We start from the raw sequence: 16,574 nt of genomic DNA on the forward strand, positions 1-16,574 counted from the left end.
ATAAGCTATGTAAAGAAAATGCACACTTGACAAATCTTTCTTTCATATTTCAATAGAATAGTATAGGTCAAAGACTGTCTAATGAATACCAAACAGAATAAAGTATATTTCTCCAGGAAAAAGATTTCCAAATTTGACATAACAGTTGACATAATGAAACTCTGGCACAATAATGACTTGGCTAGTTCCTTGGTATTTGTTCTATTTAATGTAAAACAACATCAGATAATTCAGTAGCTTCTTACTCTCTCTTACGATTTCGTTTAAAAAACCCAGCCCATTCCGTGCACGTCTTTTTGCTTCCAACCCAGAAGACAGCAGAGATGCCAACAATTAATGTCATCAGATATTTTATCATAAATAAAGCCAATTCTGGTCGAGTTTCTGTTTTTGCCTACAAAAAAAAAGTGAATAATAAAAATTTCAGTGATACATTTTAAGTGGAAAGAAGTCTATACCGTCAATGTAAAACTTGAACAGAAAGTATAAATCTTGAGTCTGTTGTATTATAAAATGTTTGACATAGCACAATATAATGAACAGTGCTGCTTTAAGTATATTCTTTACTAAAGTTCCGAAAGAAGAACTCATCTGTGTATCAAAATATAGAGCTAGAAAAGGAAAACACTTCAATATATTTAGGAAGAATATCCTAAATCTTGACTTGATTTCCCAGCATCTTTTCCCTGTAAGTATAGCAGCCTCTTATAATTGCCAAAATATCTGGCTTTGAGTATTCATCTATTTGCCTTCTACTAAAATCTACCAAAAAATTACATTTCAATTCATTGGAACAACATAGTATTTTAGAGTCTTTATGCATTGTTGTTTATGTTTTAAAAAATGTGGTTGGTCAGGGTGAAATAAGTATCAGTTCCATATAGTAAAATAAGTTCTGTTTTTAGAAGCATATATGAAACAAAAACATAAGATGACACGATCAAATTAAATAAACCCAAATAAGGTTCCCCCCCCACTAACTGAAGAATTCAAAACGACTCCCACTTCAGAAGTTGACAGACCTCTTCTTGTGTTTCTGTTCCTCATTATTATTTATTTGCCTTTGCAACCAAATTTAATTTTTATTAAAATAGCTAATAGAGGCACTTTAACTATTGTAACCAAAGTCTAAACTTGAGGCAAGAACTCTTGAGGCCTGACCTCAGCTTCAGCTGATGCCCAAGCAATCTTTCCCTCTACCTACTGGATTTTCTTATGGAAAATCTAATGTTATGTTTATGACTAACTCAAGTGTATGTCCAGGGAATGTACTCTATGTTAAAGTTAAATAATGAACTAATACAGGGTTCCCTGGGTGGCTCAGTTGGTTAAGCATTTGCCTTCAGCTCAGGTGATGATCTCAGGGTTCTGGGATTGAGCCCCGTGTCGAGTTCTCTGCTCAATCTGCTTCTCCCTCTCCATTTCCCCATCCCCACAGGCTCAGATACTTTCTCTCTCAAATAAATAAAATCTTTAAAAAGGATAGCAAACTAATACAAATGCTCTTTACCTGATAAGGACACGGGATGTGGTACTGACGACAGTGGTCGGAGACCCAAGTTATCTCCCAGGTGATCCTGTTCACTTGCTCATAGACGTAACACCCCAGAAGTGTCACGAGGGGCACAAGATACAGGCCACTAAAGACTCCAATTCGAATCATAAATTTCTTTAGTTTCTCCTGGTTCCGGCCATCATGTTGTATAACTTGCCGAACGTGATTTAAGGAAATAATGCCAGCTAGAAGAAGAGACAGCCCGACAAACACACAAAGGCACAGTGGCAGGAGCACGAAGTAGCGAGAAGCATCCAGGTCATAAAGGCCGACGAAGCAAACACCACTAATGTTGTCTCCTTCAACTTTGTTCATAGCAAGAAGCATAACAGTCAGAAAACCCGGTATCCCCCACGCCACGGCATGAAACCACACCGCTTTTTGTTCAATGGCTTCACAACTCCATTTTCGTCCTGCCGCTAGGAACCACGTAATGGTAAGAATCACCCACCACACCGTGCCGGCCATCGTGAAAAAATACAAAAACATAAACAGAACAGTGCAAGCCTTATTCTGAGAGCCCAGAACTACCGTGTCCCCGAGTTCTAGCTTCTCATCTGCCTTGTTGCAGGCTGTGCGGTCGCCTAACAAGAATCCGATGAAGTACATCAGGGACACGATGCTGTAGCAGACAGAGTAATATATAATTGGTCTTTCTGGGTATCTGAATCTTTTAACATCAATTAAGAAAGTAAGGAATGTGAACAGAGTTGCACAGAGACAAAATATTGAAACTATCCCGATAAAACTTTTTGCAAACTCTAGCTCATCACTTTTAAAATACATGTTAGGGCATGGAGGTGCGCACTGGTCAATTCCCAGAAACTTATAGCCTTGTCCCCCAGAAGTCTTCAGATGCCTGGGACACCAAAATCCAATGTCTCTTTGAACTTCCTCTGTTTTCTTCTGAGGACCAAGAAACTGTGTATGTGGATCAAAAGTTGCAGGAACGGTGTCATCACAGTACTGCAATCTGTAGAGATTATAAAAATTGAAGGCAAAATTTTTACTGATTCACTATTTTAATGCTATGCTTTCCAGCTATAAAGTACTACATTATGCATTCATAATTGATGGGAAGACATACAACCTGGATAGATTAAAGGTTAGAGCTTTGAAATTAACTGAACACTAGTAGTTGTTAGTGAGGCCCCAATATGCTAACATATATTTAATACAAGGCAAGTGAATATGAACATTTCCTTACTCAGAAAATGATCAATGAATAATTTTTATTTTGTAAATTTTTGAAGTAAACTTTATACCCTAGGTGGGGCTTGAACTCAGGATCATGCTCCACTGCCTGAGCCAGCCAGGTGCCCCAATTAATAATATTTAAATAATTTCTGCTTCCAAGACTAAATATTTAAGAAAGAATTTATCCTAAAAAAAAAAAGAAAGAAAAAGAATTTTTCTTAATTAGTAGTCTCCAGACAAAAAAGTGTTGGCTTGTCTGTTTACAGCATCAGAAATATAAGTCTTGGGGAAGTTCACTTGTATTCTAATGCCCACAAGCAAAGTAGCTCAACCATATGACAAGGTTTTGACAGTTAAAATTGGCTGAAATGACACCCTTCCCCTCCCTGGATTGAGTTCAGGTGATCTCTACATTCTTTTTTTTTTTTTTTTTTTTTTAAGATTTTATTTATTTATTTGACAGAGAGAAATCACAAGCAGGCAGAGAGGCAGGCAGAGAGAGAGGAGGAAGCAGGCTCCCCGCTGAGCAGAAAGCCCGATGTGGGGCTTGAACCCAGGACCTGGGATCATGACCTGAGCCGAAGGCAGCGGCTTAACCCACTGAGCCACCCAGGCGCCCCATGATCTCTACATTCTTAAAGGCAAGAAGATCACCAAGAAGTAGACTGGGGACCAGCTTAATTAATCACTATCCTGTTTCAGTTTGGCTGGGTCTTTTTAATTGAGGTAGAGTTGACATACAATATTATATGAGTTTTAGGTGCACAACATAGTGATTTGACATTTATATACATTGAGAAAAGGTCACCATAGTAAATCTAATCACCATCTGTCACAAAATTAATACAATGTTATTGGCTATATTCCCCATGCTGTACATTATATCCCAATGACACATTTATTTTGGAATAAATATTTGGAAGTCTGTACTCCTTGTCTCCCTTGTTTATGGTAGACTGGAGTGAGGTACACAGATACATTTTCTATTTTGTGAAAAATTTTATTACTCAGTTGAGTTTCTACACACCAGTGTTAATTTGGAGGATCTATATGGTTTAAAAATTAGTGGGAGTTTTGGGGCACCTGGGTGGCTCAGTTGGTTAAATGTTTGATTTTGGCTCAGGTCATGATCTTGGGGTCCTGGGACTGAGACCCACATTGGGCTCTCTGCTCATGTGGTAGTCTGCTTGTCCCTCTCCCTCTTCCTCTATCCCTCCCACTTGTACTCTCTCTCTCAAATAAAATCTTTAAAAAAGTAAAAATAAGGGGCGCCTGGGTGGCTCAGTGGGTTAAAGCCTCTGCCTTCGGCTCAAGTCATGATCTCAAGGTCCTGGGATTGAGCCCCACATCGGGCTCTCTGCTCAGCAGGGAGCCTGCTTCCACCTCTCTCTCTCTCTCTCTGCCTACTTGTGATCTCTGCCTGTCAAATAAATAATAAATAAAATCTTTAAAAAAAAAGTAAAAATAAATTAGTGGGAGTGTCTAAGAAGAAAACTACTTATTTATTTATAAGATTTTATTTTTAAGTAATCTCTACACATCCAGTGTGGGACCTGAACTTAAAACCCCAAGATCAAGAGTCTCATGATCTACTAACTGAGCCGGCCAAACACCAGCCAAACAACAAGAAACATTTAAAATATGCTTTAGATATAGATAAGAGTAGCAAATAATAAAATTTATGCCTATAAAAAGAACACTATGTATCTACCACTATTTTTAAAAACTTATGTCAGTTTTGCTTTATATCTTTTAAAATAAAACAATATAACAGTAGAGATCAGTTGGGACCCCTTTCTGGTCCTATTCTCTTTTCTCTCTCCCCCAAAATACTCATTACCACAAATTCAGTTTTTATTCTCCTTCTGCATTTGAAAAAATTTTTACTATGTGATTTTTCTAACCATAATGTTATATAATATTGTTTTATAGGTTTTGAATTTTATATAAATGACATCATACTATATATTATCCTGTAGCATCCTTTTTTTACATAACACTATAATTTTTAGATTTATCCATGTGTACAATGCGGATCAACTACATTAATTTTATCTACTGTATCACAGTATTCTACTGTATAAGTACATCACAATTTACTAGTCATTCTTCTACAATGGAGTTTCACATTTCCCCTTTTTTAAAAAAAATTTAGGAATAATGTGGCAATCAGTATTCTCATGTGTGATTCCTTATTTGTGTAAAAGCTCCTGTAGAAGGGTATCACCTAGAATGTAAGGTATGGGTATCCTCAGCTTTATTATATGTTATCAGTTGTTCCTGGAAACCATTATCCACTGGAAGTATTTGACTTCCACAAACCTTCTATACTCTAGTCTACAGATAAAGACACAAAAAGATAGATACAGCATCTTCCCAGCTTTATCATGTGAAGTCTCATTATATTAGTAGACTGTTTCAAATTACAATCCCCCAATGTCTAGAGCATAGGAGACAAAAGTAATGAGTCAAGGTCAATGTGCAAAAGGGCAGTGAATTGATAAGTTCATTTCCTCCCAGTTTGGGTCACAAAGGCACCCTGACATCTTCTCAGAGAACTTTGTACTTCTCCTTTGTTGTCTCTAGCATGGTTATAATTTTACATTTATTATTGTAATTATTTTATTACTATCTGTTCCTCCCACCCCACGGTAAATTCCTACTGTAAATCTGTTTTAGCTCACCATTGTGCCTAAAACACTGCACCACAGTGGCTGGCAAATGTTAAGTGTGCAATAAACATTTGTTGAATTAAATAATGAAAGCCTGTCACAAACATTCTGGAAAACTAATACCAACATTAAAAGATCACTGGTAGCTTTCAGTTGAAAACATAATTTACCTGTCACATTCAAGTTCCTCAGGCCATCGCATACCAAAAGTATCAATTAATTTTTTGCAATCAGAATATACTTTCTCACAAAAGTTACGACAAGGTGGAACCACATTAATTTGTTCCGTGCAGGCTGGTACAAAAGCTTTGCAAAGGAAAGTTTCGATGTTTGGTGAACATTCCAAATTTGCCAGAGGAAGAAAAGGCTATTAAGAAAAACAGCAAGATAAGGTTAGAAAACATTTTAATAACAAATGAATGGAACTTATTTACTATTTAAAGTATAAATAGTAATACTCTAAAAGAATATCTCGTCAATACAGTCAAAATTTTTTTCACTTTTATTAATTTATTATTTTTAAACTAATCTCTATGCACAACATGGAGTTTGAATTCATGACCCTGAGATCGAGTAATTTGCTCTATTGACTGAGCCAGCCAGGTGCCCCTCAATACAATCAAATTTTAAGGAGATAATTTCAGTTAGTCTGTTAGACTTATGAACCCTTCATATGTAATAGAATATTATTATTTTATTCAATTACACATTTTTAAAGAAGACATGCTAAATCAAATCAAAAGCATGAGTTGATTGCTAGGTAAAATAAATTATGCAAATATTCAATTTATAAGTATATAATGGAATACCCTAACATTGTACTGAGCATTCTAGAGAATGAAGGAATGTCTGAGGCAGAGGAACAGCATGAAAAAGGCATGAGGATCACTAAGACCTTATCCATGCAGGGCAAGCTTAGTGTGGCTTGAATATAAGGTCAAAGAGGTGGTGTTAAGGGCAGAGTAGAGAGAGCTGAGATTGGCGAGGTATGCTAGGCCTGATCCTGGAGAACAGGAATGGCATGCTAAGTTGTTTGGATTTTGGAAATCAAGGAATGGATACTACTGGAGAGTTTTAAAAGCAGGAAGTATCTCTAGAGTCTGACAGCTGAGCTGGAATGTTAGTCCCCAGCTTCCTGGCTGTGTAACTTTGTCAAGTTAACTTTTCTGTGCCATAGTTTCTTCATCTGTAAGACGGCAATGATAATAGTACCTGTTGCATAAAATTGTTATGAGTATGGAGTTAATAAATGTAAAGCTCTTCAAACAGAGTCTGGCATGTAGCAGGCACTCAATAAACATTATTGTGATGATTATACTTCAGAAAATGCCATGGGTTCCGGATAAACCTGGCACATTAACCACATATATTTACCCCCTTTCCTCTTATAATAAAGAAAAAAAGCCACTAACCAATTATAAGTGAACAGAAGAGACTACATTAGCATATATGACTTTTCCAATGATAAAAACAACAAAAAAGAAAGCCCCAGCCTTTTCAAGATGGAGAGCCATTAGAGGAGTGGAAAGTGACTTAATGGGACATGAGGTGTACTTTCAAGCAGGAGTGGAGGAATTCAGATGACAATGAGCTCATGTGCTCTAAATAATCCAAGAGTCTCAGTTCGTTGAGGTACTAAGTAGCACAAAAGTCTATCCTCACCCCTACTCCAGTCCAGATGACTACTGCATTCTACCATCATTGTTTCTGGGAGAAACGGTGCTGGAAATGTTCTGCACTTGGGGCATCAAGCACAGGGCAGAGATAATGCACAAACTGAAAAGAGGGGGGCTATAACAGTCTACCTACAGAAATATGAAGCCCTCATCTTCCTGTTCCTCTTCTGTTCAGGCATATACCTACCATCCCCATTCTTTGAAAAAACTCACCAGTCTTGAAGAGCTCTACACACTGACAGTGAAAAAGACAGTTGACCTTGAGCTAATCCTACTATGAAGCCCACCAGTAACAAGCCCCATTCTTGCACACAGAGCTTTTTAGTGCCCCACACAAATAAAAATGGGCAGCCAAGGATCATCAGACATCTGAAGAAAGCCTCCCACATCAAAGAGAGAAAAAATGTTTCATGATGAGGGCAGGATCCACTGTGTAAAATGTTATTAAGAATTTAGTAGGATGAGAGACCAAAACAAGCAAGCAGATAATTGAATATTTGGAGGAAACAGATTATGCAGGGAACAAAAGAAAATGAATCACAGAACAAATAAAAACCTTAATATCTTAAATTGCATTCATTTAAAAGGAATAGCTGCTATGGAAAATTGAAATAGTAAGATGGCTTAAATTAAAAAAAAAAAAAACACTCTATAGAAGGATTAGAAGATAAAGCTGAGGGAAGAGATGGACAGTTAGAGAGACAATCCTCCCAATCAGAAGATCAGTCCAAGTGTCCAACACATGACTAAAGGAGTTCCAGAAATTAGAGGGAAAATGGGGTATGGATGATAATCGAATAAAGAATATAAGAACATTTTTCAGAACAGAAAGGTACTAGTTTATAAACTGAAAACCTGGTATCACACTGCAATCTTATTACTAAAACATTTCTGGGCTTAAACTTTAGTCAATTTTCCTTTCTTTTCTAAGATTTATTTATTTATTCGAGAGAATGTGAGGAGGGGGAAAGGCAGAGGGACAGAGAGAGTCTGAAGCAGACTCCATGCTGAGCACGGAGCCAAATGTGGGGCTCAGTCTCATGGCTCTGGGATCATGACCTGAGCTGAAATCAAGAGTTGGATGCTTAACCAACTGTGCCACCTAGGTGCCTCCAGTCAATTTTATTTCACAGAGATCTCTCTCATATTCTCCTCTCTTCCAACCCCCCAGTTCCAAACCCTATGCTACAGTGATTATCCCATCAGACAAACTTGTTCTATTATCTCCCACCATAAACAAAACAAAACAAAACAAAACAATATCTTTCCTTGACTTTACATCCCAATCCCCATCCAGCCATTATTCCATTTTTCTGTTCCCCTTTAGAGAAAAACTCCTCAAAACAGTTGTCTTTACTTTCTTTAATTCTGCTCTGCCCACTCCCTCTTGAGCCTTCCTTCAATCGTCCTCATACTTCAGTAAAACTGCTTGTCAGAGCCACCAATAAACTCCACATTGTCAAATCCAGTAAGTCAGTTCTAAGTCCTCATCCTACTAAATTCTTTTTTTTTTTTTAAGATTTTATTTAACAGAGAGAGAGAGATCACAAGTAGGCAGAGAGGCAGGCAGAAAGAGAGGAGGAAGCAGGCTTCCCGCCGAACAGAAAGCCCGATGTGGGGCTCGATCCCAGGACCCCGAGATCATGACCTGAGCCGAAGGCAGAGGCTTAACCCACTGAGCCACCTAGGCGCCCCAACATCCTACTAAATTCTTAATAACATTTTACACAGTGGATCCTGCCCTCCTCATGAAACTTTTTTTTTTTTTCAATTGGCTTATAGAATATGAATTCTCCTGGATTTCTACCTATTTCATTGCTGTTCTTTTTTTGATTCTCTTCTACTTCCCAATTCTATATATTGGAGTACTCAAGAGTTCCATCCTCAGATTTCTACCTTATCTATACTCACTCCCAGGAGAAACTCATCCAGAACCATGGTATTAAATACCAACTGTACACAAAGATTCCTAAAGTTATCTCCAGCCCCATCTCTCCTGTGAACCCTCTACTTGATGACCACCTGCCCCTGGAGAATTCCAATAAGCTGTCAACATGCATCTCAAACCCAGTATGTTCAAAACACAACTCAATCCCACAGCATCCTATCTCCCAAACAATCTCTCAGTCTTCCCCATCTCAGGTGGTGCCACCATTCACCAAGTTGCTCTGACCAAGAATCCAAAGATTCATCTTTTACTCCTCTCTGTCTCTCATCCCATATGTGATCCAGCAGCAAATCCTATTGGTTCCCCTGTAAGATATATTTCAAATCTGACCATTTCTCACTATTACTAAGTTACTATGCCTAAGCCACTAAATCTTTCACCTAGACTACTGAAATAGCTTCCTAATGGTCTCACTACTTAACATTCTTGCAAATCTGACGGTCCATTTCCATTCAGTCCACCTTCCAACCAATGTGATTCTTTAAGAATGTAAGCTTGTCCTTGTTAAAAAGACTCCATTAGAATAAATTCTAGAGTTCTTATCAAGTCCTATGAGGCCTTAAATTTCCTGGCCCCTGGCCACTTTCCTACCTTTTCCTCATTTCCTACCATGCTTTCTCTTATTCACTCCAATGCCACTAAATTGGCATTTTGCTTCTCATAATTCCATGTGTATTTCTGCTTCAGAATCTTTGTATTTGCTGTTCCCTTTACCCAGAACATTCTTCCTCCACATAGTCACAGGGCTTGTGTCCTCATTCATTTGGGTCTCTGCATAACTGTCACTTCAGAGAAACATTCCCTGCCCACCCTATGTAAAAAATTGTCTTTCCATTCTCTGTTCCATTATTCTGCTTTGTGTTTCTTTCTAGTCCTTACCACCATGTATCTAGTCCAGAAAGCAATCAGGGCATATATACAAGGACAGATAGCTGAAGGAGGAATGTCTCAAGGGAATGGCAATGGGGGACTGGAACTGATAGATTATATGGTATTTTAAGCATCTGGAAAAATTGCTGTTAGATGTCTAAAAGTCTATTGGGACATAAAAAAAAAATTAGCTATAGGTACATAAAAAACAAGCAGATAAGGGAAAATGCAGTTATTGTATTAACCAAGAGGGAAGGTATTAAAGAAACACATTCAATCAAAGCAAACTACTCGACTCAGTAATGTATTTAATGTTCCTAGTAATGCTAGCACTGGTGATTGATTTAACCAAGAATTATGTTAGAACACTGGGAAGAGAAGTAAAAGTGGTAGAGTAAGACAAATCAATTATCAACTACCATAATAGGAGAGAATAAACAGAGAGACTGCCAGAAGTTCTAAATGGACGAATCAATAAGCAACAGACTAAGCGTATTAGAACATGGCCTGTGTATCGGAAGAGCCCTGAAGGAGTTCAAAGTGTCTGTCTTTGGGGAGGAGGATAGGGATGGGGATAGAGAAGAGTGGGCAGGAACTGCCGTTTTTCCGTTAAAAGCCTTTAATAGTGCGGGTTTTCTTCCAGCTTTATTTAGGTATAATTGGCATACAATAAATTGAACATGTATAAAGTGTAAACTTTGATGGGTTTTGAAACCATTACCAGAATCAATGAAATAAATATATCCATTACCACAAAAAGTATTCTCTTGCCTCTTTGTAATCCCTCCCTCCTATCTCCCCTCTCACTCCCTACCACAAGCCAAAAAACCTCCCCTGGCAATCACTGATACACTTTCTGTCATTACAGAGTGGTATTTTCTAGGTTTTACATAAATGGAATCATACAGCATATATTCTTTTTTGTCTGGCTTCTTTCACTTGGCATCATTATTTTGAAATTCATCCATGTTGTTCCATGCCTCAACAGTTCTTTCTTTTTAATTGCTAAGTAGTATTCCATTGTGTGGTTACACCATAATTAGTTTATCGATTCACCTGTTGATGGGCGGTTTGAAGTGCCCATAGGACATGTGAGTGTGGATATCTACTAGCAGACAGTTAAATAAATAGGGCTCTGCAAGTGAGAGACTTTAGGTAAAGGACATGGATTTGGAAGCCGTCATTATAAAAATGGTAACTGAAATATGTGAATCAAAATTCCCAATGAGAATATATAGAGTAAAAGAAGATGAAAATTCTGATTCAAGAGGAATGCACTGAACTTCATATTATCATCCTCTTCTTCTCCAAATGCCATTGAAATGGGAAAAAAGGCCTAAGGATAAAAAAGAAAATCTATAGCTCTACAAAAAACTAGGAAAAGATCTTATCAATGAACTATAAACATTGAGACATTTCTGAAAGATAAAAAGGAATTGAGGGGCACCTGGGTAGCTCAGTGGGTTAAAGCCTCTGCTTTCAGCTCAGGTCGTGGTCTCAGGGTCCTGGGATGGAGCCCCGCATCGGGCTCTCTGCTCAGTGGGGAGCCTGCTTCCTCCTCTCTCTGCCTGCCTCTCTGCCTACTTGTGATCTCTGTCTATCAAATAAATAAATAAAATCTTAAAAAAAAAAAAGGAATTGAGGTGGAGCATCTGGTAAGATGGCGGAAAGCTCACCTTGGCCCACAGATACAACTAGGTAATGTTCATATCAGTGTAAAAAAACACAGAACAACCCAAAGACTGGTGAAACCAACTCCACAACTAAAGGTAGAGAAGAGGCCACACTGAAGAGGTTAGGAAGGATAGACATGTGTTCAGAGCCAAATGAACCCTGGCAGTCCTTGGAAAGGAGGGAGCCATGGATGTGGAGAGGGGAGAGAAAGACAATCACACAGGAGAGGCTGAATGGGGAAGATGAAGTGCCGTAACATTTGGCTTTGAAAACTAGAGGGGCTGAATTTTGTGAGTTCTCACAATAATCAGTGGAACTTAAAGTCTCAGATTTTAAAAATCAGCAGGATGATTTCTGGAAGAGCCAACTGAATCCCCACCCTTAAAGACAGCACTACAAAAAATCTGTAGGGATACAGCATGGACATAGTAGCCTGGGCATACAGGGGATTTATTTACTAATTTCAGAGTGTGTCCCTAAGGGATAGAGATCCCTGGGAGACTCACCCAGGAACAAAGGAGCTGGCAGGCACCATTTTCCTTTCCCAACCGTAGCACAAACATATGGCCACCTTTCAGAACTAGCCCAGAGCTGACACTTACTACCTAACTTCTTCATACCACCACCTGCCCTCTTAGGGGATCTGCCCCGTCTAGCCAAGCTTGCTTCAGTCCCAGCACTGAGGGTTTCCTCCCCAGAACACTGGCATACCTTGCCAACACCTTGGCTCCCAACTCCTGGGCTTTGTGAAGCCTCAATCCTCCAGTGGTGGTTGGTCCCACTGAAGACCACCATGCCTTGTGAAAACTGCAGGCCCATACCAGTGGCTGCACCAGACACACCCTGCACTGGCAGCACAAACCTTGTGGACACTGTGGGCCCTGCCCCTTCCAACAGCTATTGGTTGGCGCCTATTCAAACCGGAGCCACAAGCCAGGTAGTGTGCAAGCAGCTATGACACGGGCCAGCACCACTCCAAAGGGACTCCTGCCCTTGGGTGAGGGAAGGCTAACCACACACTCCAGTCGGACAGTCCCAGCAGTGGGCTGCGGGCAGACAGCTTGGTCAGATTGCAGGCCCACCAACCAATAATAGTTTCTCAGGGGACAACACAGGGAAAGCACCCTTCAGTTTGGTGCTATAGCATCTCAGGCAAATGCCTGGTCTGACTAAACTCAAGCCCAAGGTGGCCCCAGACTGGCCCACTAACAACACGGGGACCAAGCACTGCCCACAACAGGCAAAGAAAGCCATTGCAGAAGACTGGACTAAAGGCAAAAGTGGCCAACACACAGCAGTAGGGCATGTGTGATACATATAGGCGACAACCCTGAAGCACCAGATTCTGGGGAACAGGGCACAATGCACTGCAGGGCACTACAGGACCTTTTATTCATAAGGCCATTACTTTCAAGAGCAGAGATGTAGCTGACTTTCGTAACACTTAGACAAAGAGAGTTAGCCAAAATGAGAAGATAGAGGATTATGTACCAAATAAAAGAGGAGGAGAAAACCACAAGAGACCTAAGCACAACAGAGATAAGTAATGTGTCTGATAGAAAAATTAAAGTAATGATCATAAAGATACTCACTGGACTTAAGTAAAGAGTGGTGGACATTAATGAGACTCTTTAAAAAAAAAGATCAAAAGAGCCAATGAAAGATGAAGAACACAATAAATGAAATTAAAAATACACTAGAGGGAGAGTTGCCTGAGTGACTCAGTCAGTTACCAACTTTTGATTTCAGCTGAGGTTTCCAGCTTGGGACCATGAGTTCAAATCACGCATTGGGCTTCTGGCTGGGCATGGAGCCCGATTAAAAATACAGTAGATAGAACAGATAGCAAGCTAAAGGAAGCAAAAAGATGAATTAGTGACCTGGAGGACAGAGTAATGGAAAGTAATCAAGTTGGGCAGGTGAGAGAAAAAAAAAAATTATGCAAAATGAAAACAGGAAACTCAGCAACTTCATCAAGCATAACATTCTCAGAGGAAGAAAAGGCAAAGTTTATTTGAATAAATAACAGTTGAAAACCTCCCTAATCTGCAGAAGGAAATAAATAACCATATCCAGGAGGCACAGAAATCCCCCAACAAGATCAACCCTAGGAAGCCAAACCAACACACACAGTAATCAAATTGGCAAAAAAACAGTAATAAGGAGAAAAAAATTTAAAGCATCAAGAAAAAAAGAAGACAGTTACATACAAAGGGAAGACCCAAGGGCACCTGGGTGGCTCAGTCGGTTAAGCGACTGCCTTCAGCTCAGGTCATGATCCCAGAGTCCCAGGATCGAGTCCCATGTTGGGCTCTTAGCTCCATGGGGAGTCTGCTTCTCCCTCTGACTTTCTCCCCTCTCATGCTTTCTCTCACTCTCTCTCTCTCAAATAAATAAAGAAAATCTTTAAAAATAAAACAAAACAAAAAACAAAGTGAAGACCCATAAGGTTGTCAGCAGACTTTTCAGCAGAAACTTTGCAGGCAGAAGAAAGGGGCATGACATATTCAAATTGCTGGAAGGAAAAAAAAAATCTGCAGCCAAGAATAATCTATCCATCAAGGTTATCATCCAGAATAGAAGAAGAGATAAAGAGTTTCCCAGACAACAAAAGTTAAGGGAGTTCATGACTACTATAACAACCCAACAACGAATGGTAAAGGGACTCTTCTGAATGGAAAGGAAAGACGATAAGTAAGAATAAGAGAAAGTAGGAAACACAAAAGCAGTAAAATTTAAGTATATCCATAAAAATCGGTCAAGGGACTCACAAATTAAAAGACTATAAAGTATGACTCCATATATGTAAAATACAGCAGGGGAGAGAGTAAAGAAGATGCAAACTTAGGTGACCATCAACTTAATATAGACTGATATATACAGAAGATGTTATATACAAACATGATGGTAACCACAACCAAAAAACAGCAATAGACATACAAAAAATAAAGAAAAGTAATCCAAGTATATTACTAAAGAAAGCCAATAAACCACGAGAGCAAAAGAAGAAAGGAACAGAGAACTATAAAAATAACCACAGAACAAGTAAAATCACAATAAATACGTAACTATCATTAATTACTTTGAATGTAGATGGACTAAACACTCCAATCAAAAGACATAGGGTGATGGAAAGGATAAACAACCAAGACCCATCTATATGCTACCTAGAAGAGACTCATTTCTGACCTAAAGAAACAGGCAGATTGAAACTGAAGGGATGGAAGAGCATATATCATGCAAATAGATGTGAAAAGAAAGCTGTGGCATAACATATTTGGCAAAAAAGACTTTAAAACAAAGACTGTAACAAGAGACAAAGAAGGACACTATATTATCATAAAGGGGGTAATCCAACAAGAAGATATATCAATTGTAATACTGTTACAATATTACAATATACTATGTTACCCAACATGGGAGCAATCAAATACATAAAACACTTAATAGCAAACATAAAGGAACTACAGATAGTAATACAATAACAGTAGCAGACTTTAACATGCTACTTACATCAATGGACAGATCACCCAAACAGAAAATCAACAAGGAAACAGTGACTTTGAATGACATGGATATAATCAGAACATTCCTTCCTAAGATAGCAGAATATATATTCAAGTGCAAATGAAACATTCTCCAGAACAGATCACATATTAGGCCACAAAACAAGTATCAACCAATTCAAAATAATCAAAGTCTTACTAAGCTTCTTTTCTGACCACAAAGCTATGAAACTAGAAATCAATCACAAGAAAAAATCTGGAAAGAACATATACACATTGAGGTTAAATAACATCCTACTAAACAATAAGTGGATCAACCAAGAAATCAAAGAAGAAATAAAAAATTACATGGACAGAAATGAAATGAAAACACAATGGTCCAAAATCTTTAAGATGCAGCAAAAGTGGTTCTAAGAGGGAATTTTATAGCAATACAGGCCTACCTCAAGAAGCAAGAAAAATCTCAAATAAACATCCTAACCTTACACCTAAAGGAACTAGAAAAGGAACAACAAATAAAACCCAAAACCAACAGAGAAAGAAAATAATAAAAATTAGAGCAGAAACAGATGACACAGAAATAGAATATATCAATGAAACCAGGAGCTGGTTCTTTGAAAAGATCAATGGAAAACAAACAAACAAAAAAGTGAGAGAGAGAGAGGACTCAAATAACCAAATCAGAAATGAAAGAGAAGAAATAACAACCAACATCATAGAACTACAAAGGATTGTATGAGAATATGAAAAATTACATGTTAAAAAATTGTACAACCTAGAAGAAATGGATAAATTTCTAGAAACACATAACCTCCCAATATTACATCAGGAAGAAACAGAAAATTTGAATAGACCAATCATTAGCAATGAAATTGAATGGGTAATCAAAAAACTCCCAACAAACAGAAGTCCAGGACCACACAGCTTCACAGATGAATTCTAACAACATTTAAAGAAGAGTTAATGCCTATTCTTCTCAAACTTTTCTAAAAGAATAGAAGATAAAGGAAAACTTCCAAATTCATTCTATGAGGTCAACATCCCTGATACTAAAGACAGCACCAAAAAAAAAAAAAAAAAAAAAGAAAGAAAGGAAAAAAGAACTACAGACCAATATTTTTGATGAACATAGACACAAAAATTCTCAACAAAATATTAGTAAATCGAATCCAACAATACATTAAAAAGATCATTCACCAATCAAGTAGGATTTATTCCTAGATGCAAGGGTGGTTCAATATTTACAAATCAACCAACATGATGTATCACATCAATAAGAGAAATGATAAAAATCATATGATCATTTCAATAGATGGAGAAAAAGCATTTGACAAAATACAACATCCATTCATGATACAAACCTTCAACAAAGTAGGTTTAGAGGGAACATACATCAACACAATAAAGATCTTATATCAAAAACTCATAGCTAATATCATTCTCAATGGGGAAAAACTGAGAACTTTTTTCCTAAGG

At 38.1% G+C, this 16,574-nt stretch overlaps 1 protein-coding gene across 1 annotated transcript in view; it reads right to left on the reverse strand.

The window, feature by feature from the left end:
* The window catches only part of LOC111146642 (frizzled class receptor 6), a 38,810-nt gene that overhangs the window by 3,347 nt on the left and 18,889 nt on the right, over window positions 1-16,574 (reverse strand). The window contains exons 2-4 of the mRNA XM_022502277.1: window positions 5,595-5,791; window positions 1,511-2,528; window positions 246-394 (exon numbers count right to left, since the gene is read on the reverse strand). Coding sequence (XP_022357985.1) covers window positions 246-394; window positions 1,511-2,528; window positions 5,595-5,791 — 1,364 coding nt within the window. The remainder of the gene's footprint in view (window positions 1-245; window positions 395-1,510; window positions 2,529-5,594; window positions 5,792-16,574) is intronic.

This window comes from Enhydra lutris, unplaced genomic scaffold, assembly GCF_002288905.1.
Source record: "Enhydra lutris kenyoni isolate GAN:26980312 unplaced genomic scaffold, ASM228890v2 scaffoldscaffold14, whole genome shotgun sequence".
NCBI classification, from domain to species: Eukaryota; Metazoa; Chordata; class Mammalia; order Carnivora; family Mustelidae; genus Enhydra; species Enhydra lutris.